At 35.3% G+C, this 26,702-nt stretch overlaps 2 protein-coding genes and 1 long non-coding RNA gene across 22 annotated transcripts in view; 2 read left to right on the top strand and 1 right to left on the bottom strand.

Moving 5' to 3' along the window:
- LOC121879414 (tyrosine-protein phosphatase non-receptor type 9-like) overlaps nucleotides 1-20,105 on the top strand; it is a 105,868-nt gene extending 85,763 nt beyond the window's left edge. For 17 of the 18 annotated variants that reach the window (XM_042386055.1, XM_042386062.1, XM_042386052.1 and 14 more), the window contains 11 exons: nucleotides 4,610-4,725; nucleotides 5,616-5,733; nucleotides 6,160-6,390; nucleotides 6,913-7,047; nucleotides 7,313-7,561; nucleotides 7,739-8,021; nucleotides 9,014-9,212; nucleotides 9,934-10,094; nucleotides 12,610-12,839; nucleotides 13,238-13,445; nucleotides 14,909-20,105. In XM_042386055.1, coding sequence (XP_042241989.1) covers nucleotides 4,610-4,725; nucleotides 5,616-5,733; nucleotides 6,160-6,390; nucleotides 6,913-7,047; nucleotides 7,313-7,561; nucleotides 7,739-8,021; nucleotides 9,014-9,212; nucleotides 9,934-10,094; nucleotides 12,610-12,839; nucleotides 13,238-13,445; nucleotides 14,909-15,135 — 2,157 coding nt within the window. In that variant the 3' untranslated portion in view covers nucleotides 15,136-20,105. The remainder of the gene's footprint in view (nucleotides 1-4,609; nucleotides 4,726-5,615; nucleotides 5,734-6,159; nucleotides 6,391-6,912; nucleotides 7,048-7,312; nucleotides 7,562-7,738; nucleotides 8,022-9,013; nucleotides 9,213-9,933; nucleotides 10,095-12,609; nucleotides 12,840-13,237; nucleotides 13,446-14,908) is intronic. The other variant, XM_042386054.1, reaches the window with a different exon arrangement.
- Nucleotides 3-26,526, bottom strand: LOC121879417. The gene is made up of 3 exons (XR_006091326.1): nucleotides 26,419-26,526; nucleotides 25,230-25,303; nucleotides 3-877 (listed from the first exon to the last, which is right to left on the bottom strand). It is a non-coding gene; the product is annotated as an uncharacterized LOC121879417 (long non-coding RNA).
- Nucleotides 22,541-26,403, top strand: LOC121879416 (cytochrome c oxidase assembly protein COX20, mitochondrial-like). Of its 3 annotated transcripts, none has more exons than XM_042386071.1 (4): nucleotides 22,541-22,578; nucleotides 23,673-23,755; nucleotides 24,620-24,792; nucleotides 25,524-26,403. In XM_042386071.1, exons 2-4 carry the CDS (start codon nucleotides 23,735-23,737, stop codon nucleotides 25,645-25,647), a joined length of 318 nt encoding a protein of 105 aa, XP_042242005.1. In that variant the 5' UTR covers nucleotides 22,541-22,578; nucleotides 23,673-23,734; the 3' UTR covers nucleotides 25,648-26,403. The 3 variants fall into 3 exon arrangements, with proteins under 3 accessions (XP_042242005.1, XP_042242006.1, XP_042242007.1); XM_042386072.1 differs by having other exon boundaries at nucleotides 22,572-22,665; XM_042386073.1 differs by lacking the exon at nucleotides 22,541-22,578 and adding an exon at nucleotides 22,602-22,625.
- Nucleotides 26,527-26,702: the final 176 nt, after the last annotated feature.

The raw sequence follows: 26,702 nt of genomic DNA on the forward strand, positions 1-26,702 counted from the left end.
CTCCAACCTTTACTTCTCCCGTAGGCGGTTATCTTCCAAGGCCACTCTTCTTAATCTTTTGAGATGAAGGACAATACACGCTACTGTTTTATATAGGAGGGAGCATGCATTGATTATTTTTGTAAAGTTTACTTCATAGTGAATGCATGTTCACTGTAATATATTGTACAACAGCCTAGTGGGTGCAGTGCTCTCATCCTGCCCTCTGGGTCTCTGGTTCTAACCCAGGGTACTAACAATCTACCCGCCTGTTAATGGCTACCTGTTTTATTTTGGGAAGTGTAGGTGATCTAATGCAGTGTTGGCCACCTTGTATAACGAGTCCTAACGTTCAGTGTGCTTTATGCGCTCTGCAACTAAAAGGCCATCAGTCATTTTGGACCTGAGACAATTAAATGTGAAGACACAATGAGAGGCAACCTGTTTAAGGATAATGTTTCACTGTGTGACCTACCCAGGAAATGGGAGGAGAGGCGAATGAGTGCACAGGAAGTCACTAAGAAGGCCATTTGTTACCTTGTGTGTGTGTGTGTGTGTGAACACACTAGCTTCTTACCACCTACTGTACAATACTTGTTTTATATTTTCACGCAGTCATTACAGTTCCTGTTGTATTTTTTACTATCTACACTTTAGCAATTGTTTCATAGATACTAATGGCTAGTATCAGTTCTTAGTTTAAGCACTATTGTAAATGAAGTAAAACTTGCACCATGCTGTCGCTGGATGAGCATGGTAGACTGTTCCTGTGGGGTTAGGGAGTAGCAAGTGTGTAGTGACGTGCTGTACTGAGGCCCACACCCAGGACACTCGTACCCAACACCCACTTGTTCCAGCCATCCTGCACTACTGCCATTGTATGCTGTCACTGATGACACTGTGGAAATAAAATATCGTTAATTTAGTACATATGTATCATTACTAGACAATTTGTTGTATACTTTTCATGCTGTCAAAGATCAGGGCCGTTGCCAATGATCAAGGTCAGCTGAAGGTCAAAGATCAAGGTCATAGCTGAAAATTAGAGGTCACTGACATGGCTGGCAAGCATGAACTCCGCATGCTTTCCAGTTGGGCACTGTAAACGCTTCTGTGTTTCACCTTGCACAGGATGTAAGGGGGTGTCCAATAAACTAGCCCCCTCGTGGGCAATCTGCAAAAAATCTGGCTGAAGGTCAATATGTAGTTGTAGCAAACTTGTTTTGATTAGAGCTGTTTTAATAAAAGTTCATTAAACAAGATGCTGGATAGTAAATCCAGGTACTGTATGTCATTGGTCAATTTAACAGCAAAAGGTCAGACGTCCAGGTCACAGTTGAAGGCTATGTACCAAGATAGGCCCACTTTGATGATTCTAGTAAGAGTAAAATGTTGCCATTGTTGGGTAATGTAAGCGCCTTCCGGGCGTTTAAAGATTAATCAGACTCAAAAATTATTCCCTACAATTAACTCTCTCTCTTAATTTTACCACAAATATATATCCTTTATTATCACATACTGGTACAGTACAGTATATGCACAACCATTCACATTTATGTACCTAATGTAGTTCCTAATCTAAAGAGAACAACACCATAATTCACCAAATAAACGTATGAACAAAAATATATATAATAAAAAACGTGGATCTACTCTTTGTATTACTGTACTGTATAAGTACTATGCAAGTACTGTACACAGTATGTATTGTTGGTTCTTAAGAGTACTGAAGGTTAACTGATGTTAGTTTTCATCAAGCACAGTACAATAGACGTCCATGTAGACAACCAAGTGATCTGAGGATAGGCTCAGGTTAGATTAGGGGGGGCGTTTGGCTCAGATTACGGTAGGTTGCAGCTTTGGTTAGGTTTCAGGTCCTTGAAATAGCAAGTCTGTTGATAAAACATTACCAAACACTCGTATCATTCACCATTGTTTACCAGGAGTGTATCTCAACACACACACACACACACACATATATACACTGTACTATATATGAATGTATAATAAACAAGTTCACCTATGGTATTATAATCTGTAATGTTAGAACCTTATACAGGGTACAGTATATGTATAGTAAAATCAGTTATGATAATGTTTCACACCCATACCATACATAACTGAGAATACAATACAGTATTATCTGACATTTTATATCTACACATTGCAAATAGTTTATATACTGTATGTGTTTTGATAATTACACCCAAACAAACACATCAATACACCTGTACTGTACACTGTCACAATAAGCAGTACATAATTTACCTCCTGAGTTATTACATTAATGATTTGTTGCAGTTATTTACTTTTATTTACATAGTGTATTACTGTAATAGTGATGAAAGAAAAAATAATATTAGTACTGTAGTTTCATTTAGTTTTCAAATAGCGCATTTTAATGATTAAACCTTCAAATGCAATAATATTTTAGTGTAACATATAATTCAGATAGTAATGGGAAATTTTTAATTGGCCCTACTGTACATATTTTAGCTTGATCACATTGAATCATAAACAATGGTAATTTGAATTGTAAATTAAAAGGGAAGTTGCCTGATTGCTCCTTTCATGGCTCACTGTAGGCGCCCATCATCAGGTGAGAAAGATGAAAATATCACGACAGGTGTGCAATATTATCTTGAAACCAAGTCTTCAATGTGACATTCAAATCACAGTTAGGAGCAATATCAGTACAGTACTGTACAGTATATACATGGAAATAAATTGTCTCATTAAGTGTACAGTACAGTATTTTACATTTCTTTTATTTCTAGAAAATCATGGATCCTATAGCCGCAAAGGGTTTTAAATGTGGATTTTACATTTACCTGGTACATACAGTACTTATGATAGGAAAAGTAATGACAGAGTACTGTACTCTAATATACAGTACTATATGTTTCGAGTTACTGTGCTAAGCTATAACCCCAAAATTTGCCAAGACTTTCCTATAGAATAACTAAACACTTTCTTAATGCAGAAAACAGTATAAAATGCCAGAATAAATGGATTTAAACTTAATATTTTCATTTGTGTTAAACTATACAGTTTTACAGTTACACTGAGGTACTTAAAACACAGCTGTAACACCAGGTAGTGGATTTCACAATTCTACATGTAATTTCTGATAACTGTTTTCTAACATTTTACGCCTGTTTCTGCTACAAGAGACGGTGTTTAGTGATTCTGCTGGAAAACTTTCCAGAATTAGAGGTACAGTAATAGCTTTGCATAGTACAGTACAGTAGTTGTATATATTTACAGCTTTTAATTACTGTACTGTACAGTACTGTACTTTACCGGATAAAGATTTTTATTTTTATACAGTACTGTACAATACAATTAAGATTAACAGTTTTCAGTTTCAAATACAGTATTAACATAACCTTTTTTCTGTTTTTAAGGTAAATTTACACCTGAGATTTTGGAATAGTTTGCATTTTGGATATTTCCTTACATCCTAGGGAATCTGGTCATGGCATATTCCGTGGTCCCTCAGTTAACGAACACAGTTCGTTCCAGAAGGTCGTTCGTTAACCAAAAATTTTGTTAACCGAAACCATTGTTTCAATGGGATTTTGGGTAATTGGTTCTAGCTCACTGACAATTGCATACAAACTAAAAATAAATGTAGTAAAGTACACATACTTTGAGGTGTGCACGTGGAAGGCTCCTGGTTGATGATGATGATGATGATGGGAATTAGAAGTGGGGGTGGAGGAGAAGTCACCCCATGCTTCATGCCACCATTTCACCCATAAAATTTTAAGTTCACTTGGTGTAATTCAAGATTATTTACTTTAAATCAACACTGCACTGCACTATATATTGTCAATTTGTAAAATAAATTTTAGAATGACCAATAATTGGACTGTAAAAACGTAAAAATAGTTTATTTTAAAAGAGAGTCTCGAGCAAGATGCTTCCTCCACTGAGCAGAGACACAAACTGACGCCATTCTGGGTGAGTCAGTGGCTGTTTGGCGTGCTAAAAACTAGTTCCCTGTACTTCAATTATGTTAAATAATTGTTAAAATGACTAAAAATTTTAATATAAGACATGGAAAATTATTGAATAGTACAACCTTCTTGATATTTACTCAAATGGTAACGAATTTAAGCCCTAAAACCGATTACTGTATTGGCGGACTAATACCCCAGCTGGTGAGCGGGCGAAAACATGTTGGCACGATTTCGTAAGGATTTCGTTAACCGAAATTTTGTTCGTTAATCGAGTTGAAGATTCTTAAGGAAGGTAAATTCGTTAACCGAAATTTCGTTAACCGAGGGATCACTGTACAGTACAGCATACCTTACTGACGATAGATTGTGTAACATATTTTAACAATGTTTGCTCATGTGTATTTATGCATCATGCAGGAATGAGTTGTGTTGAAACAAGTTTGTTCTTTTACATGAGCATGTTATTTTGTAATTGGCCCAAGAATTTTTTTTATTTATATTGTATGTATGCATTACATGTCTCAAGTTCGATTACTGTATTTACTTGAATATCAGTAATTGCATGCTCCATTTATCTCAGTCATAATATTGGTTTCAATGCTTTTTTATTTCCTTTTTTCATTCTTTATTTCTATTGTTTGAAAATCTTCTTTCTTAATTCACAGGCGACGAAAGAGTTTGTGGAGCAAGTGAATGAGCTGCGACGTTCCCGGAACGTGGGGCCTCTGTCATGGAACACTGCTGTCAAGTTTCTTATGGCAAGGAAGTTTGATGTTACCAGGTATGTTTTATGCAGTACTGTACTGTATTCTTAAAGTGGAAACGCAGTGCAAAAGCTGCTACTGGTAATTGTAAGCCAAAAACATCTATAACACTTCCCCAGTAATATTTTCCTCAGTGTCACAGCTCTTATTCCTGGCCACATTACGGTAGTCAAGATATGCCATGAGCTTTACTGTATTAGCTATTTCTGAGAGAAACAGACTTGCACTGTTTTGGCAGTATTTGTCACCAGATAGAAATGACTCGAGGAAGGAAAGCTAGTACAGTACAGTACAATACTGTATAGGTATATGGCTGCAAGATAGACTTTTAGGGATACAAGAATTAGTGTGAAGGACAACTCTCTGGAGAGGATATGTCATGCTAAATTCAGTACAAATGGTTTTAACAACCTTTTACTGAGTGAATTGTGTTATTTTGGCCCAAAGTTATTTACTCTGTGTGAGAACATTTAGACCAGCTGTATCCAAAATATTCTTTGAACTTAGAAGGAAGAATGACAATTTGTTAAAATCACTATTAATCCAGATGGGTAGGTAAACTTTTTAATTATTTTTTTTTTACTTTGATTGTCATTAGGTATTTGGAATGTTTGAATTTATGAGTCAAAAGTCAACTAAACTTTCCTTCAAGACTGGAGAACAGATAAAGCTAAAGACCAGCCATTTTTGTCACTGTTTTTAACTGTGTAATCTGCCATATTTTTTAATCAATTAGTTCATTACTGTATTTAGAATTATATGTATAATTTTTTCAATTGATTTGTATTTTACAAAATTGTTATTTCATTTGTGCAATTTAAGAAAATGGTGATTGTTATATACAGTATATATTTTTTTTATTTGATGATTAATTAATTATTTATTTTATTTATTATTTATTTTCTAGAGCTGTGAGTTTATATGAACAACACGAGGCCACAAGACACAGAGAGGGGCTTGTCAATCTTAATCCAACCAGTGATCCTCTCCGGACTGAACTTAGCACTGGAAAATTCACCATTCTTGTAAGTAGCTACAGGTACCTGGTCTATCTGTCACTTGGTTTATCTCATCATTTTTTTTAATATGTAAACCTTTGTTTATAAATGTTACTGTAGGGTTACGATAATTTACAGTTTTACAATACAGTGCAGTACGGAGTGTATGTGAAAACAAGCGAGTGCAAATGGGGAAAATACTTACTGTATCCTTCCGTTCATACTTGAGAAAGACAATGGGTTGAGGTGAAAATAGCATCTTACCACTGATATTTAGGCCAAGTTTACATGTCAACATTTCCTATCATTTATTTGCTAATTACTTATAATTTTAAGTGATTATACTCTCCCATGCCACGTCCGTATCTTATTACTCTACATAAATTCATTGTTAGAGAATTTATTGTAGCTGTACTGTGTCATGTCAAAAAATTTATTGATGTTCTTTTGCAGCCATGTCGTGACGAATCAGGTGCTGCCATAGCTGTATTTACTGCCCGTTTACACGACCCACGAGCAACCACCCAACAGACCACACTCCAGGGAGTTGTGTACCAGTTGGATGCTGCTCTTGAGTCCATAGAGACACAGAGATGTGGACTGGTGTTTATATATGATATGAGCGAATCTGCATATCAAAATTTTGACTATCAACTGTCACAAAAGATTCTTACATTGTTAAAGGTTAGTTTTTATTTATTTTTGTAATTTTGGTGAATTGATACAAAAGAATATAAGAGGACCATGTTTATCCAATGGCAAAATTAGTTACAAGTATTTGTATGGAAATTATATGGACAAAGATGGTGGAAATAAAGTCAGCTTGGGGGGTCCACTAAATGTTTTTTCCTGAGTGATTGACCAACTCCTCAGTGAGTAAATCTTTTTCATTCAGTGAAGTTGGCCACATTTTTTACTGTAATGATGTACCAGTACTGTATCCAGTTTTATTAACATAATTAAAACATCATCATAAGAATAATGAGTTTGTAATGTCTTCACATTATCATTTTAGTTTTACAGTAAAGGAAGAACAACTTTGACTTGAATGTTATCTTTTTTCTTCTCTTTCTCTCTGTTACTTGCTCAATGTTCCTGACAATGGACACACTATCCACTATCGCTGCTAATGATCAGTTCTGTGAATCAAAGGTCATGTTCACACTGCACATTTTTAAAAAGATTTTTGTGATGTTTTCCTTTCAGGGTGGGTACCCAGCCCGTTTGAAGAAAGTATTAATAGTTACAGCACCACTTTGGTTTAAGGCACCATTCAAAGTACTACGACTCTTCGTCAGAGAAAAGTTACGAGATCGTGTTTACACAGTATCACTGCCAGAGGTTAGTACTGTAATGAATCTTGTTTATGACTGAACTATTTAAATTTGTGCATAATAGACTACAGAGTGAGTCAATCCATTAAATGGGCTGTAATTTGAATGTGATCAAAGAGAGAACCAGTGAAATTAAAAACATCTCTGTTTGTTGTGAACTTGTGTGTAACTTTGAACTGGTGGATTTTGTTGATGTTCATTTTCATAAAAGGGTTCATACCTTTGTTCTTTTACATTACACAAAAGAGTTGATGATATTTTTTCCCTTGCAGCTTGTAAACCACATATCAGGGAAGTGTTTGCCAAGGGATTTGGGTGGAGACCTCAGTGTGGACCATAACGCTTGGCTCCTTCGGTGCAGTACCTCCATGACCAACAGAGACCCGTCAAGCGTGTGTGAGTCAGCTCCACCACACACATTCCAGTCTGGACACAACCCTTCAGCAGACTGTGACAACAATAGTACCACCATGGTTCCAACTGGAGATCATGACCCTTCTAGTTCAGTGGAGCAGGTAACAGTAAGTCGTTCAAAATGAACGTGTGATTTGCTGCAATTCTGAAATCTCTTCAGCTGCAATATCTACCATGTAAATTGAAAAAGCTTACACTGTACATTATAAAACTGAGAACTATTAGAGAAACTTAATGTAAATACAGATTCTAATGTTGTTAATAATATCTCTTGCCATTTACAGCTGTGTGAGTTTAGTGAAGATGAAGTAAGCTGTTGTGAGAAGAGTTTCTCCCATGACAGTAATGACGAGGATGACCTTGAAGAGGGACACGTTAGAGAGGAGGATGGGAGGCTCTCTGGCCTTAATGGTACAGAGGATGAAGACCCGACAAATGAGGAGAAACGGAAAGAAGGAGAGAAAGATTTAAGTCCATCTTTAAAAGGGGAGTGTTCTCCTGAGCCAGAAATACAAGACACGGCACACCTCAATGGTCATGTCTTACATGACACGGACCGAATTAGTGGTATGTATTCAAGCCAAATATACTCATAAGTAATATTTAAATATTATAATGGTAGTTATTAGCTACAGTACTTCATATTCAATGGAATACCTGTATGGTGGAATCCTTCAAGGTAAGAAGTGCTTAGTGTTCTTAGAAATATGAACTACAGTTGGATAGATTTTGTTAAAGGAACTCTTAACTGAGTTAGCTCCTTGGGTTTTGTTTTACTGTACTATGTCCTGTATTGTATTTAAAAATTTGCTGTATCTCAAGAGGAAAGTGTTTGCCTCAAGTTCACAAGTGAAAACTCTAGTGGTTGATTTTAGCCAAAGTTGTACACCAACTTATACTAACACTAAATTATATTTTAGGTCCCCAAAAGTGAAAAATACAAATATAATTGTGTTGATATTGTGATGTGAGATAATATCCACGATGAAGAATACGTAAGCAGTTCAATGTATGTTTTAAGATATTAATGTCCATAGATTCATTTTAGCAGTACTGTAGGTGATTTTAGATGTATAGATTGATGAGGTTTGTTCAAGGAACAGCATGATGCTGAACATATTTTGTAAGCAACTCAAGAGACAGGTTTGATGGTTGAGCAAATCCAGCTGGAATGTGGGTCGGTTTGTTGGTAATAATAATGTTAGTGCTTTATTATCTACAACAGACTGCTTTTTAAGATTCAGATTAATGTTCTATACTTACAAGTCTCTGTAAATGAAGGGATAGACATTATTTTGGTTTAACTTCAGTGAAAAATATGGATATTACTACAGGTTACGTTGCATGGTAAGGGAAACTTGTGTAAGATCATATAATGCACATTATCAAGAATGTCAGAGTAAGAAGTAATTAGGATGAATGTGGTGTATGTAGTGAGCTACCCAGCTTTACTAAGTACAGTAGTACCTGTAACAGAAAATAGATGTAGATTGATTGCTAATTGGTAAAGCCAAGATTTCGATGGACACTGAATAAAGACTTAACATTTGCATCCTTAGGTAGAGGATCACCACTGGCCCCACCAAGCAGTGGAAGTAGTGGGTTTAGTGATGATGACAGTCTCCACTATGATGACGGACGAGGCTTTACGCTAGAGGAATTTGTACGCCACTTGCGAGACAAGGGACGGCAAGGACTTTATCATGACTACGCACAGATAAAAAGTCGGCCCCCAGATGGCACCTTTGAAAATTCAAGGTATATACTAAGTTGTTTTTTTATTTTACATTTCTTTTATGCAGTACAGCTCTTCCACATTTTCCCTATTAGTATTAGTTTCAGTAACCTTTACACCCTACATCGTACACTGAAACGTGTCATTTGTGTTTCTACTGATTTGCTCCTTCATGTATCCAAAGACCGTAATTTACACCCATACTGTATATTAATTTAGATCGACTGTTCCTTTGTACATACAATTTTTTGCTTCCTTTTTATACAGCTCTTTTTCTCCTTATGTTTCTAAGTATACTTTTTCATTGGTCACACCCTGTGGTTCAGTTCATTACTCATTGTTCCATTTGATGACACATCCACTTGCTGAGATCAGAAACACTGCATTTTGTCCCTTCATTACTAACATTTCTTTCTCCCTTCTCTGCTTATATAAACTGTTTATCAGTACAGTATTACTTTATATTTAAGTGGCCATTTCTTTAATGATTTCTACTTTTGTTTATAATAGAAAGATTGAAATTGTTGGTGGATCAATACTTTATTGTATTTGAATATTTGAATACTTTTTCCTCTGTGGCTGTCTAACCACATGTGTAGTAGACCACATCTTTGCAGGTGGAGAGTGAATGAATGAAATAATCCTGTGTTTGCATTTGGTTTCAGTCATCCTGCAAAATATTGAGAAAGAGCTTGCAAGAGTGAGAGAAAAAGCAAACAATGACTAGTTTTCTCTTTTCTACAGGAAAAGATGGAATCAAATAAAAAATCGGTACACGGATGTGCTATGTTTTGACAATTCTCGGGTGGTGCTTTCGGCAGAGGACGACGACTGTCATACAGATTACATCAATGCAAACTATGTTGATGGCTATAAACAAAAGAATGCCTTCATTTCTACCCAAGGTAATACATGTACTTTGTGATTACTAATAGTAAATACGTAATATTAGTGTAGCCTTTTCTTTGTATTATAGTTCATGCTCATTAATCTTTGCAATGATGACTTAAATTATGCTTATCCATCCATTGACTGAAACTTGCATAAAGGAAGAAATGAACTTCACCAGAACTTGGATTGAACACATCGTACTTCTATTACATATAATTTACCACATCATGTTTGAGTTTATTAAATCACTCCTATACAGTAATTATGTTAAGAGTGGGACAAGGTATAGAAGAAAGGCACTATCTGGGGCATACCAAGAAAAGTGGGATGGATCATGGTCAAAGTTAACACATTGCCTTTTAAAATTTTACCAAAAGTAGGGACAGTGGTTTTTTTTAGGCCACAAACAAAATATGGAATTCTGAATTCTTACTCTGTGGCCCATTGCTTAAGAATTAGGGTGAAGGTAATTTTTATCGCCTGTTTCATGAGACATCTAGGGATCACTTTGCCCATTGTTGTGTTGTTATTTTCATCAGCCTTACCTCAGCACAAAGCTTATTATAGTTCAAATCTTCACATTCTGACCCTTGCATTACAGTATTTGACAACAAAGTTTAATGACAAAATTCAGCCTAGAAAAAGAGAAAATTTACAATTTGGGGCCATGAGCCTTTATTTGGGAGGTAGTTTGTAGTTTATAGTACTAAATATAGGGTGACAATTAATTCATGGACACATTTATTTGTTCATTGCAGTAATTGTTTTACAGTGAACCCTCACTTTACGCGGTCAATTGAACCCACGGCGGCCCGCGTAAAGTGAACAACATAACATATGGGATTAATTGAAATAGAGACTGGGCCGACCCCCAAACTCCACTTGACACAATACCTACGTTGTAGTAAAAATAACTTCTTAATTTTATGATGGTATACACACACAATTAATAATTAAGAGAAATATCAATAATATTAGGTTTTTTAACACTTACATTAGTAGAAAAGATGGCTGGGCACATGGGGATGGGGGGTTGGTTCCGAGGCAGAGGGAAGATTATTGGCCCTCACCTGTATCACTTGTATCAATTGTATCACTATCCACCACAGAGGCTTGCAGGGCCTCTTTGTCAAACCCCTCAAAGTCCATATCCTCACTATCATTATCACTATCACTGACTTGGGCCGGTTGTGGTGGGTGGCGGGTGAAGAACTCGGTAATGTTTTGATGACTGGGCGACCTTGTGCGCACCCTGCTCGCGCCGCTCTCCGCGTAAAAGGGTACACACACCGCGGAAAGTGAGCATTCCGTGTTCGGCAGGGTACCGCGTAAACGTGGAAACGCGTAAAGTGGGACCGCGTAAAGCGAGGGTTGACTGTATTTGGATAGTATTACTTCAGGATACCAAGTATTTAGAAGAACACAGCATGGAAATGTTGGTGAAATTCACACTTCTTCATTTTTTTGAAAATGACTGATTTCAGGTACAGTAAATTCCCCATAATTTTAACCCCCAAATACGAAATCACCCATAATTCGTAATATTTTGCCGTTGCGAAGTACGTATATTACAAATTCGTAATATTTGGTAATTTTTTTAAATATTATGCTTTTTCCCCACTTGTTTTTGCAGCATTATCAAGTGTTTAAGTCATTATGTCTGATAACCCAGGACCAAGCACCTATATCTAGTACTGTACTTGGAAATCTTTAAATTTTGATTGGGAAAGATAATGTAAAAGTACTGTTATTTTGTTTTTGTTTTTTCCCCTTGGGAGGTCTCTCATATTTAATAAAATCTCATAATTCATAAGGGCTAGAACCCTTATTATTTCGAATTATGGGGCTTTTACTGTAACTTCCATGAGTGCGTATACACACTCTACATTCACGGCTGCGGAAGAAAAAGTTATCCATAACTTGCTGAAGTGTTTCAGAAGAAATCCGACTTATTTTGTTTCTTTATTTCAACAAATTTGATGGTCTTTTGGTTTCAACTGCTGGGACACTTGAGTTTTGTAGGTGTACAGATTAAGATCCTTCTTCGCAATTGTATGCATACTTTCCCTGTTCATGCTCAGCTCTTGAGACTTCTTTGGACTCAATGGGACTGCTTCTCTCACTCACTTTTTTTTTCACATCTGCTACACTGCCCGTCGTTCTGTGAGCATAGTGCAATACTATTGAATTCTGTGTGGGACATGTCCGTATACCAAATTTTGCACAAGAATGTCTTTGAGCAGCTGTAACCGAGTAGTGATTGGCCAAATAAAGCTCTGCAGTAGCGGTTCTGTGTTCCACACTCCATTTTTACATATTTAATTTGATGCTGGGGTTCAATTTTCCAAAGTTTAGTCCTTGATGTCACCTAAAAATACAACAGCAGACATTATTTATAAAGAGTGGTTACTGATTAAAATGTGTTCATGACTTTATTGTTATTCTGTATGGACAGTACAGAATGTTAGCATTTGAAATTATTTTTTTAATTTCTGTCCTAAAGCGTATTCTTTGCTTTATCCTAACAAGGTCCCTTGCCGGGAACCTTTGGGGATTTCTGGCGGATGATCTGGGAGCAGCGAGTGTGTGTTATTGTCATGACAACCCGGGCAGTAGAGAGGGGCAGGACCAAGTGTGGGCAGTACTGGCCCGTGGACCAGGATGGAGTAGTTTCTCACTCTCATTTTACTATTACTAATACACATGTCTACAATTACCGCGACTATACTGTCTCAACAATCACAATTCGAGATAACAGGGTAAGTAAAAAGCCACCTTTTCAGTGGAATTGGAAGGATGCTGTTTTGTGAATGTCAGCTTTGGAAATTAGTCTCGCATGAAAAGAAACGTAAAAACAATAATCTGACATCTTTAGTTGTTTTGATTGTGCTTTCAACTGAAGAGAATGTCACTTTGAATTTCATTTTATCCTGCTGTATTTATTTATTTCAACTCATACCTCTAAAACTCCATTGTTTTCAATTTACCTAAACCTCTTTTATCAAAACCAAATTTCACATTCCTGAAATAGCAACCAGTACACTTGATATTATAATTACTATTTTTTGTTTTCCTGAAATGTATCTCATTTTATTTTTACATTCCTAGTAGATTTTTCTTATAATTTTCATAATAAGGTTCCCCTTAAATATTGCAGTCCAATGAGGAAAGAAAAGTTGAGCATATGCAGTTTACATCATGGCCGGACTATGGTGTTCCCGATTCAGCCATGGCCATGCTAGAATTCTTGAACCATGTTCGGGAATCACAGGCACGTCTAACTACTGCTCTAGAAAGTTCTTGGACTGGTCATCCTTTGGGGCCACCTATAGTTGTTCATTGTTCTGCAGGGATTGGGAGAACAGGTATGTTCTTTACCTATATGTAATGCTAGTTGTATTTTTAATGATATACAAGGCTATTCATAGAGGTTGTGTCATCTGAATGGCTAAAGTGCTCATCACTTGTACTAAGGTTTGCTGTTTTATGCTCAAGGCACCCTCAGGTCACCCAGCTGTAAATGGGTGCCTAACTTTACAGCTGGGAAAGTGAAGGTGGTCAAGTGTAGTGCTGGGTATCAGGACAACTGCCCCCTGGACATTTGCCCCGGACAATTGCCCCCCCCATAGGACAACTGCCCACTGGACAATTGCCCCGCCCCCCATTGCCAGTGAATAACTGGGACAAAACATGGAACACTAAGAATTAATGCCTTATTTTCATGTTTTATTTATAGTAATAATTATATACACAAAATGCACAACTCATACTTTTTTTAACACTACAAATCTGTAATTAGAAAAACATTGATAACAAAATCATGGTTAAGTGAAAAAAAATTTGGATCAGTCATATTTAATATTTCGAAATTGGTCAGGTTAGGTTAAAGTTAGGATAGGTTAGGTTAGGTTAGGTGAAGTTAAAGTTAGGTTAGTTCCATATTTTGTGCCAGTTATTTACTGGCAAAGTGGGGCAATTGTCCAGGGGACAGTTGTCCTAGAACCGTAGTGCTGACCACATTGCACTACCTCCTTGTATAACACCGTTTGTCATTGAAGTTACTGTTGTGGGTGGAGCTTCTGGGTGACCACGTGGTAGTAGGGCGGAGGACAAACAAAGTATTGTTTACCGCTTACCCTCGTTAATAGATTCAAATGACCACTGCTACAATTACTGTATTATCTTACTCATTAAAAGAAGTAGAACAAAATACACTGAAATATAACAACTGTCAGCATATGAACTAGATATTTCTATTGAGATGTTTGTCCTTTGCTGTGACGTTGTTGCTGTGCTGTTGCCACGTCGTCTCAAATCTATTTTTAGTAAAATGAGCGAATGACGAACTGTGCTATACAGAATGCTTAGTAATTTATACAGGTTGTTATATCAACACTGCCCTTTACAAGCCTATGGGCCTTACTTTTGCTTTTTTAGGCTCTTCATATTTTTTATTGATACTGTTACTACTGTATACTGTACTATATAATATCTAAGTTATGTTGCTTAATCTCTTGTACATTATTTAGTTACAACTGTAATTTATTTGTTTCTTGCTGCTAAGAAGGATTTCAATAAGTGTAGTACAGTATATATGATTAATCTTGTATTGTGCAGAAAGAGTTAGGAAATAGTTTCCTTAATGTTGCTCAGTTTAAAGGGTTACAAGCTACCTGGTACAGAGTACATTGTATCAGTTTATTGTTTTTCCTTGACATATTTGGAAGTTTTTTATACAGTATTAAAGTTATCCTTTGAAAACTTGTTTATGAAAATTGTGTTATTATTCTGAAAGCACATTATTAATTGTACTGTATGATTTCAACAGGCACGTTCTGCACCCTTGATATTTGTATTCGTCGTTTAGAAGAAGTAGGAACAATCGAAGTGAAGGGGACTGTGGAAAAGATTCGGTCCCAACGAGCATACTCAATCCAGATGCCTGATCAATATGTGTTCTGTCATCTAGCGCTGCTGGAGTATGCCCTCCATAATGGAAAATTAGTTGAGGTTGATCTCACAGGCTTTGAAGATGATGGGTCTGAATCAGACTGAATTTTGTCTGTACAAAACATATCAGTGACTGTATTCTAAACTATGTGTATCAAGATAAAAGAAGAAATGCCAGTCACAAAAATCAAGGTATGATCACTTGTCTTAAGTGACTATAATTGTTTGTGTTAGTCATTTCGTGAAAAAAAAGAGTAAAATAACAGGACCTGTGGGGGCATGTTATGAAGTTTCACTTTAAATGTTTTTACTATTTAGAAAGTGAACACTGGAAAGTAACAAAGATGCAGAGGGCAGACTGTCAGTTTTGTATACATGAAAACTATGCCCACAAATACTTGGAGGCAGGGTCCTCCCATAGCTATTAGGTGCTGCGAGTGCTTTTGTGCGAGTGCTGATTATTGATGTGAGAGAAATTTGAGTCTGATAGTGACTGATGAACAGACAGTGAAAATTTCTATTTTACATAAGCCTTCTCTTTTCTTTGGGAATGGTGCACATATCAGTTGATGAGAACTATATATATAAACTCAACATGGTTCAAGGTTTTCCACCGAATTCTGAAGCACATTATTTTTTGCAAGTGTCTGCAGTGTATACATATTATTGTGAAAATGATAATTTGACCTGAAACACACTACACACATTGGCCTTTGTGAAATGTGGAAATAACAAATATTAAGGGACTCAATAATTATTACCATTCCAGTAGAGGCAGAGGTGTGTATTTGGCCACAGTATGACATGATGTAGAACAACATAGTGCATTTTAGGTGCGATGGACTAAGGTACAAAATATTTACTGTTTAGGTGCCAATCATGAAATTTTTCACCAATTTCAAAATTAGAATAATGTGGAGCTCAGTAAGAGAAATATATCAAAAGTGGCTATGTGTATAGGAACCACTCCTTTTACTCCACTCATAGAATCATGTGATAGGTAAGCATTAAAAAATAAATAAAAAAATAAATAAAAAATAAAAATATAAAAATAAAACATTAATTAGAAAGTTTCTTTTATTATTGGTTTAGTTTCTCTTGCATACAAGGAAAGAAGGACAGGAGTAAACAAGACATAATTGTGTTGTCTTTTTGTACCCAGATTTTTTAAGATGTACGCGAGGAGAGATGCTATCTTGTAATCAAATTAAAGTACAGTATACAGGTCAAAACTTCAGTGACCGGTAAAATTTCCAAAATGGAAAGTTTTCATTAGTATAATGAAATATATTATGTTTGAGACTGAGCAATACTGAAAAGGACTCTTCCTTATGGAGATGATCATGTTCTTGAAAAAAAAGTAACATCGAACAATCGGTAAAATTGCTCTGAAAATGCCTTTAAGTAATCAAGGCTCATGTTATTATTTAGTGTTTATCTGTTTATAGATTATCTCTCCAAGTTAATGTCCTGTGACGTTTTCACTTGTAACTTGGCAAGTTTGAGTATATTGTCTTATGTGTTTAAAAGTTTTTCAACTACTTGTACAGCATATTTTTATTTTCTTCAAATATGATATTTTCAAATGAGTACAGGATTGGTACAGCAGGTGGTGGCAATAACTGTCTATGAATACCACAGGCATAAGATTGTCAGACTAAGATAAAATAAGAGTATATGACTTAAACATCCTAGTAGCCTTTTATATCTTAAGCTAAAACATAAAAAGATGAAGGAATTAGAGGTATAATGCCTGTTAGCATTTTTTCACATGTGTGATAGATGTATGTGATAAAAACAAAATGGTGGCAAATTTGTTCGTGTTCACAAATGAAGGGGGAGGGGGGGGGGACTTACACTCGAGAATAAATTTAGAAAGGAAATGAAAGATCTTGGTTAACTTCTGTTAGGAGATAGCGGAAAAGATTTTATATCGGCTTTTTAGTAAGATACAAACTTTGTGAGATATTTAAATTTAAGAATTTTTTTCTAAATGAATTTGATATGGAGAAGTACATATCCAATATCTTCAGGTATTACAGAAATGGATTGCCTGAACTAATCAAGCCATAGGGATATACAGTACACCCACCTTCAGACACATTATTTCTTTTAAAAATAATTAAGAACGGTGCTGAAGCCAAAGTGTATCCGTCATGCTGGATTCGACTTTAATTTGTGGTAGTAAAGGATTGATCTTCTTTGGGATTTTAAATTATATGCTTAACTATGTTTATACCTGGTGTATCTCCTAAGCATGAACTGGGGTCCCTGTTGTTATGATTGTTGGGAGTTATTGCAATTATCACTGAAGCGAAGAATCTTGCACTTTGCATAGAGGAATCCTTTTTTTTTTTTTTTCGAAATAATTTTTTTTTATAATTTGAATTATTAGTTTGTGCAAATCCACAAAAATGCGATTTTCAGCCTTGAGAAATGGTAAAGTAATCTATGAAATGGCTCTGTTAAATATCTTAAATAAAAACTTGTATCAGTGTTTTTATGCATTTGTATATGTTAAAACAAATCAAGCACACCACCCCTGGGCTTTCTTCCCATATACATTAGTATGCCTGAGTATCCAGTTAATATTAATGTACACATTGAAAAGTTTAGTTTGGAAGGGATATGAAATTCAGTTTGCTCCAGGATTGTACACTAAATGCTGATTAGTATACAGTATACTACTCATTGCAAAGTGGTAGAATTACATTTTTCTAATTACAGTTTGTGATTATCATGTAACTCTACATAAGTAGTGTAATGAATTAAAGGACATTAATATTAAAACTGACATTTATGTATTAATATCTGTATACAGTTAAGTGTTCTGTCTTGCATTATGTTGTAGAATCATATTCCCAGAAATCTGATTTAAAAAACTTTTTCCTCAATTGTTAAGTGTTGGTACAGTGAGTTTACTTTGGTCCTAAGATACAATACTATTACAGAATCAAAGGCAGTGTGTATTACTATACTGTATGGTGTTTTCAAATTCTAAGCCTTACCATTTACCTAGCAACAGGCAGAGGAATTTTTAATAGAATGTGAATAAATAATCCCCCCTACCATCTAACTATTAATCAAGATACTTGTACACCACATTGGTGAAAGGAATAGTATTAAGGTTATTAGCATGAAGGTATAAAAAATTAGTTGGTAATGAAGGAAAATATAATTGTTTACTTGTATCAAGCCACACTACCTTATCGTAAGAAAATATTGGATGTACATCTTACTTTAGAAAAAAATCACTTATGTTGCCTGTGAAAAATTTTAACTCCCCATTTATTTGTGTATAGGATGGTACAGTAATTTATTGAAAGATGTCACAATTGTTCATCTTGGAAAGTGAACAGTTATTTAATCAAACTATACATGACTAGAACCTTCAGAAAAGTTTACTATGATATGAATATTACTTAAGCCAATTTAATTTCTTATTTTTCTATGTACATCATGCATGTCTATGGCCCACATTTAGAGCATAATCTTCTCCAATTATTTCAACCATCTCACATCTTCAGGTGCTCAAGACCTGTCAGAGACTCTCAAAATATTTACTGAAGATTTTTTGATATAGGTTTAGCAATCCCTGAAGTGAAGCAGTTACTGCTTGCTTGCACTGAGAAAAAGAATGTGTGACCAGTACAAAAATGTAAACATTTTACTGAAGTGCCTGTCTGTGGACGTGCACAAACTAAGACAAGTATCTGGGAGTTTCATTGTAAAAAGTTTCAGCTTAATCTCCTTCCAGCTCAGGGTGTATTCCCCCAATTTACTTTTCCTTGATATTTTTTTATGATAGCAGTTAAGTTTTGCCCATCCCTCTACATAGTTCTCTACATACAGGTTTAAGAATTGAACTCACAAAAGGGTGGATGAATATTCAACACAAAATTTATTATCAATTATGATGCTCTGTTGCGAGTGACCTTTCCTGTATGGGAATGTAAGATATGCTCATTGCATTTCCATGAAATTGTAAGGTGTTGAGTTCATCCCATTTCTATCACATTATCTGCCATGCAGAGCCTACCTATCAAGTTATCAATAATGCTGATTAAAGGGCTATAGGTATGGGTAAAACCTCTGCTGTTTATCTTGCAATTGGCATTTGGTGGTGTACATGAGGGAGGTAACCTAAAACAATCTCCCATATTGTTGGTATATTTGATTTAACACACTTAAAGATCATATCCAGTGGTGTAAAATTTCTTTTAAAATATAATGGAGGAACTTTTTCCAGGGCATGACTCGACAGTTTATAATTTGTGTGTATGGAATGTTATTTAAAATGAGCAGTGTGAGGGCATAATGTGCAAGTGTAAATTGTGTACATTAGAATTGATACAAATATAGTTGCTGTTTGTAAGCTATTATTGTGTATAGTGTATATACTTTAAACATACCATGTAAATCTTCTATACACTGAGGGATTCAACTAAGTTTGACTTAAGTATTGGGATATTTGTTTTCCCAGGGTATTTATGTCATATGTATGACCTATAATACTAATGATTCTAGTTGTTCTAATGAATTGGACCTGCATGGTGCCATTGTACATAATGTTACAGTAAAAGAAGGAAACTGAAGTTAACAGCTGATAGCATCCCCATGACTGTGCTTTGTCTTTATTGTAAAATTTAAGCATATATATCATTTTACAGTTTTTCTCATAAAAAATACTATTTTTTGAATGAAATAAACGTGTGTTATGTCAAAGATAATTTTAACGCTATTTATCTTGCTGTATTGAACTGAAATTTTTGGGGAACAAAATTTAGCATATCATGAAAGTTTTACATGATTGTCCTTAAAGTATTTTAATGTTGACTTTCTAAAAAGTTTCCCTGTTTTGGATTATCCCACAGAACTGTAAGTTTATCAAACCAAGATGTTTGTTGATTGTGAATATGGGGATTTACAAAAAAATATAAATAAAAAATCATCGCACAACCAGCTCGACATTACGAGTGTTTGAGTGTCTGACTTGGCACATCACCAAAGATGTAACTTTTTTATAATACTTTTGTACATACTAGTCAAATGTCTTAATAAAATCTTCTTTCTAATAAGTGTTTATTAACCTACCGGTATATGGAAGTATGCAAATTATTTTACTTTTTTGGCTACAAACTCTATTTACAGTACAGTACATAAAATGTACAGTACTCTGTTTAGGCTTCCTGCAAGGTCATACCTCCACTGTACACTTTTAATATACTGCAGTACTGTACTGTAATACTAAAGTTGTTTTCCTCTCCCCTGCCATTCCCCTCTTATTACTGTATCCTCCCATGTACCCCTCCTTTTATAACCTCTAATTTCTTCCCACAAACAGACTCGACTGCATCATTTACACCCTGATGTTTATCCCCCCCCCCAAAAAAAAAAAAAAAAAAAAATATATATATATATATATATATATATATATATGCAAGTAAATCACTGTAGGTGTGCGTGATCCAGGTATAGCTGATAACCACAAGGAGGGTGAGTACAGACAAAGGAGAAATACATAAGGCATATACTGTATATACAGTAGAGGAGAGTGAGATCAAGTCCCTAGGGTACAGTGAGTGTCCACAATGGTCTGATCACTAGGCAGTGACCCTACTAATCCTCATAAGCACAGCAGCAGTCCGTAGTCAGGTCAGAGGGTAAGATGACCCAACCTTCTCACCTGTTACAAATCATCTTAATTACGAAATTATCCAGTTTGTACATACCATTATTCAAATTCATGTTGACGGATTCGGTATGTTTAATGAGACTGGATTCTATAATGTTACTACTGTCAATTGCATTACAAGGTAATATTGAGGAGGAGGCATCCCAGTCAAAGCAATATATCCCTCAAATGAACAAACAGAGCATTGGATTCCTGGCCTGTCCTAACACTACATTTATGTTGTTTTATGGGTGAAATGGTGGCATGAAGCATGGGGTGACTTCTCTTCTCCCTACATGCACACCTCAAAGTAAGTGTACTTTACTGCCTTTATTTTTAGTTTGTATGCAATTGTCGGTGAGCTGGAACCAATTACCCCAAATCCCATTGAAACAATGGTTTCGATTAACGAATGACCTTCTGGAACGAATTGTGTTCATTAACCGAGGGACCACTGTATATTAACCTCCACCAAGAAGATGCCGGAAAAACAGCTTTTTAAAGAGACATTATATGAGAATGGGAACACAGAAGGCAGAGCATTCCACAGTTTGGCTGTGTGAGGAAAGAAGGAGGTACTGTACTATAATGGGTGATTCTAGTGTTCCCAACAACCACAGAGAAACGGTGGGCACTGCGGTGCAAGACGGTGGTACACAGGATGCCAAATCCACCAAACATTGCCTGTTAAAGCACCTGTAAAAGAGAGAGAGTGAAGCAACATTGAGACGAAGAGAAAGGGAAGAAAGATTATCAACTAAAGGAGAAGAGTCACCCCAGATATGAGAGCAGTACTCCAAGTTAGGACGAATGAATCCCTTATAAACTTGAAGCAACTGCTCAGGAGTGAAGTAGCTACAGCATCTGTACAGCATTCCCAGATTTTGGGAGACAGCTTTAGCAATTAAGTGGATGTGTGGCATCCATGACATATTAGAGGAGAGTGAGACCTAGCATATCTAGTTTAGAACTTGGCAGAATAATTGCGTCCTGAAATGTGATTACTTCCCCCAATTACTCACCTGAAGATTAGTGAGAACACAAATAAATACAATATACGAATAAGAATAAATAAAAATGCTTTTGAATAAACATTTTTTTTAAATAGTTTCCCATGTACTACTGAAACGTTCTTATGATGTCGCATCCACCATCAATGGCGCGTCAATTGGAGGCCAGGAAGAAACTAACACAGGAAATTTAATTTATTTCTTCTATATTCCTTGGTTTATATTCTGGCCAATCGGCCTTTAGTCGTCATCAATGTTAAGATCACACCATGGACCAAACTTGTAATGCTCGCTTTTCGTCTTCGCCCCTGATAGGCTCGTAAATTCTTCAAGAGGCACTCGCATTTTCAAAGAAATTGATAGATCATTGAAGAGAAACTGTACACTTACATAGGTAGCCTACGATATTCCTGACTGAGCACTGACAGAAATACCTGCTTATTGTTAATATACAAGGCCCCCCCCCAAAAAAAAAATACCCACGATTTAGAACTGATCTTACTTTCTTATTTACTTCTCTGGCGGGGTAAGGAATTGAGTAGACCTTTATTCCCCCTATTGTTCCATATTTGTCCCTCATTGGTTCAGTAAAAGTGCAGAAGGAAACCCGCGATGTTGGGTCATTTTAAACAGCACCCTTCTCACAACCAGGGATAGGTGGGCCTCTGGTAGTAATTATGAGACGCAGGTAAACTATCATTCTACTTCTATTTTTTAATATTTGTTTGTTTAATTTCTTAATAATTTTGTTATGAATTTGTGATATTTTATCTTAAAAAAATAAGTGATAAAAGTAACAATGTTGGTTCGTGATATAATCTTAACATGCGTCACTCGGCCACCAACACGTAAACAAACAGTGAGGTAAGAGTTAAATAACCATGGGCGTCCGCAGGATTATTTCCAGAAGGGTGCAAGAATGACAAGACCTGACATATTAATTCAAAACAGTTATATACAACCATATAAAATTATGATAAAGTATAATCAAGTAACATGCAAAAACTGTAGGATCAGCATTATCACTTAGCAGTGTTCTCACCAAATTATTTATCACTAAAATTTGTCACTCCTTCTATACTACCTACAATGACCAAAACAACGTCAGTAAAAACAAAAGAAATCAATAAACGTTTTCTGATAGCACCGGTTTATTTTATTTCCAATATATATATATATATATATATTGGAAATAAAATATACCGATTTAACCTACCTAACTTTCTATCCCACCTGAGGTTAGATAGTTTATGTTGGCTCATTTTATCTCAGTTAAATAATATAATATTGCAGTAACTGGCAAGTCATTTCTCTGTGCAAGAGTTCTGTTCAGGAGAAAATTGCCAAAATAATATACCGCACATATACTGTACTTTACTGTCCAGTATTATGAAAACATTGTACAGTATTAGCAACATTCTTGAAATTGCTAAAATAAAAAAATAAAATTTAAGTAATACAGTTACAGTATGTACAAAAATGTGATAACCGGTTCTTCAAGTGTACCGGTATGTAATAGTTGTGGGGAGGCGCTCCTGTCGATGAAGCGAGCGATAAAATATCCTGGGTGTAAACAGTGGAGATATAGCATTGTAGTGTGTGGGTGTAGAATAGTGTTACTGTATATGGAGAAAACTGGCAAAACAATATCATACAAATTTCTAATCCTCTACACATTATGGGATTTTCATGGAATAAAAAAAAGTCTCTTCTCATGAAAAATATTCTTATGTTGCTGGTTAACATGGAGTGCTGTCTCCCAGTATTACCCCAAGACATTTACCATGAAAGAAATTGACTAGAACCATCATTATTGGCAGGTTTTGCATAATTAACCTAACCTTTTTTGGTAAAATAACCACACACACACACTCTGCTTTGACTCTTAAAAATTGTGTGGATGTAATTATGGAATGTGATACAGATACAAAGAGAACTAACCATAACTTCATTTTCAGATTAACAAGTACAGTACAGTAACTGAGTTTCAAAAGGATCTCATTCTCAAGACAGCTTCAGTATGGCAGAACCCGAGAAAGAGGTGTGTACCGGACTGAACTATAATATTTAGATAATAAAATTAAACTTAAGAGTTTATAAAGTATACAGTAGGTACAGTATGTTTTTGGAGTATCCCATATAACAAGTGGCTTTTTATCTTTTTTTTTTTTTTAAAGAGAGTAAACAAAGTTGATCGTACAGCAGGAGTGGAGGGAACTTTTGATGTTGGAGGATCAGATTGAAATTATGAGAGTTCTTCAGGGCTACCTATTACTTTCAATGTTAATACTGTACTATTTAATCTATGCAGATTTAGTGGGTATTACCGCTACCCTGTAATTTCATCCCAATGCAGTTGTGTTATTATAAGTTAGTCTTATACAATATATATATATATATATATATATATATATATATATATATATATATATATATATATATATATATATATATATATATATATATATATATATATATATATATATATATATATATATATATTCTAAATTTCATCCAATTCTACAGAAAAATTTTATGCCTCTCTGAATATTTCCCCTTAAAAGAGAATAACATTGAACTCGAGTATGGTGGCAGGCCACCCTGAGACCTTTTGGGGCCACAGCTTCCCTATCCCTGCTATAGAGGAACCTTTACCTTGGGTACTGTCTAATATTTTAGGACAGGTGTACTGTCTAGGACATGAGTATATACAGTACATTGTTAGAGAAACATGAGAGCCATGAATAAGTAAGGAACCATGTTGTTTGCAATTAGGTATGAATTCATCTTTGTTTATCAGTCTATTCATTTGCTCTTAATAAACTGAGCAGCTGTATTACATATTGAGTAGAGAAGTGAGCTTACTCAAGTCTTTGCTCACAGTAACTTCTTATCTAATTTTCAGACTAAGCTATTGGGCAGGAACTTATCACAGATCCCCTGTTTCCGTGAAACATTCCTCTACAGTATCAGCTCTGGACTTGCAGCTGGTCTGATTAATTTCATGCTGACGTCAAGAGTCCAACGCTCAGCTCACTTAGCTTTTGGTGTGTATGGCTGTGTAACAATAGGATACTGGTAAGTTATTTGTACTGTACAGTATAAACCTTTTAAAGTACTGTACACCTATTTCTATTAAATTTCTACTTTTTATTAATTTTCTTGACTAGTTTTAGCATATCCTGTACTGTATCTTGAAATCAAATTTCATTGGTCATATACTCCTGTATATGCCTAAATAAAATTTTCATTCCCTTGAATTTCTGTTTGATTGTTTGCAGTTTTCAAGACTGCTGAAGACATTATTTGTTATTTGGTTTTGCTGCCACTTAAACCAGTCTCCTTCCTTTGTTATAACCTGAATTACTGGATGATAGACACCCAGTCCACAATATTCTGTAGTTTAGAGGTGGCTATAAGACCAAGGGATAGGTGGGTACAGGACCCCCCCCCACACACACACAAACATTTTGAAGGATAAAAGCTAAAGCTAAAAAGCAGTGTATGGTACCTACTTGAAATGTCGTCTGAATAAAATTTCTGCATACAATAGGACCTCAAAGCTCTAGAAATCAGGACTCAAGCACTTCTGAAAACCAACAACAACAATTGTAATCATAATACATACATCCTGTAATAAAAATAATTGTAATAGTGATAATAACAACACTTATTAAAAAAATAACTTCCACACTGTTATAAACAAATTGAAATAGTGAATGAAAGATAGAGAAAGATAATTAAGAAAAACTTGAGGGAGTGATATGCTAATGACATCAAAATTAATGTAAACCTCTTTATTTTTGCAGGTCATTCTGTAGATACAACTTTGCAAAGGAGAAGTTTAATATGGGTCGACTCCAGAATGCCATGCAAAAACAAGCTCTATATGAAGGCACTGATATGGAAAAGGAAATTAAAAGAAAAGATTAATGCATATAATAATGTAAATGGTTTTGGATTAATTTATATATGTAAATATATTTGTACAGATAAATTTATTGATTGTTATCCTTAGCATTATTTTTTTTTAACTTTAGTGTGGGCTATGTGTTATGTAGGTCACTTGGGTGAAGTTAAAAATGAACCAGAACTTAAAATGGATGTAATGTATCTTGTTCATGAATCTTTAAACAGATCACCTGAAGAATTTGCACCCCAGCTTTTTTTTTCACCTAAAGATTACCTACCCCAATGCTGTCCTAACCTAATCCCCCCCACCCCCCCCCCTCCCTGCAAATAGTATTAGGGTGGTTAAACTTAAGGTAAAAGAAGATGGGGTGGAGATTTTTCAGGTAATCCCTTTATACCTGAACTATATATCTATCTTCCCTGGCAATTTTCTGAACTTGTGACTCCTTCAACCTTTATGTAGTGTTCCCAAGAAAACGACCATTTTCTTGTTTACGGATAAAACGAGCATGAAATTTAAGTTAAGTGTCCCCTAGAAATTGAAAGTTTAATCAAGTACAGTACCCCTTAGAAGCCAGTGACCATTTTCTTCTATCGGTTGCTGGCAGATTATTCCAAGAGTTTAATTAAAATTCTCACTCCTAAAAAGTTTGTACTGAATGGAATTTCAAATGGATCTAATATACTGGGGTAGCCGTTCCTTGACTAAGACTGTGTGCCCTTATATGCATTTATGTATGACAAGTTTACTGAATAAAAAGTTAATAAAGTACAAAACAAAATTATCTTCACCTCCTCTGGTCCTATGACTTTTAAGACAAGTATTTGTGGAAATATTTACACAATTACAAATAAAACTGAATTTCTGTCCGCCTGTCAACCTCTCGTCTCCCGCGTCTGTCTATTACTGAGACGTTGTAACTGCACTTATTAACTAGATATATTTATAGATTAAAATAACCGTATAATTTCATAATGATTTATATACTTGGTGAAATAATTAAATCGTAAAAAAAATATTGAACCAAGGATAAGGAAGAATTGTGTAGTTAATGGGAAAAATAAAAGTTTAAGGC

This window comes from Homarus americanus, unplaced genomic scaffold (genome assembly GCF_018991925.1).
Source record: "Homarus americanus isolate GMGI-L3 unplaced genomic scaffold, GMGI_Hamer_2.0 scaffold30768, whole genome shotgun sequence".
NCBI lineage: Eukaryota > Metazoa > Arthropoda > Malacostraca > Decapoda > Nephropidae > Homarus > Homarus americanus.

Excerpts from the sequence above, each read along its gene's own strand:
- LOC121879416 (XM_042386071.1), top strand. The coding sequence starts at position 23,735 with ATGGCAGAACCCGAGAAAGAG. Across the intron at positions 23,756-24,619 it reads TGGCAGAACCCGAGAAAGAG|ACTAAGCTATTGGGCAGGAA; the intron begins GTGTGTACCGGA and ends TCTAATTTTCAG. Across the intron at positions 24,793-25,523 it reads TGTGTAACAATAGGATACTG|GTCATTCTGTAGATACAACT; the intron begins GTAAGTTATTTG and ends TTATTTTTGCAG.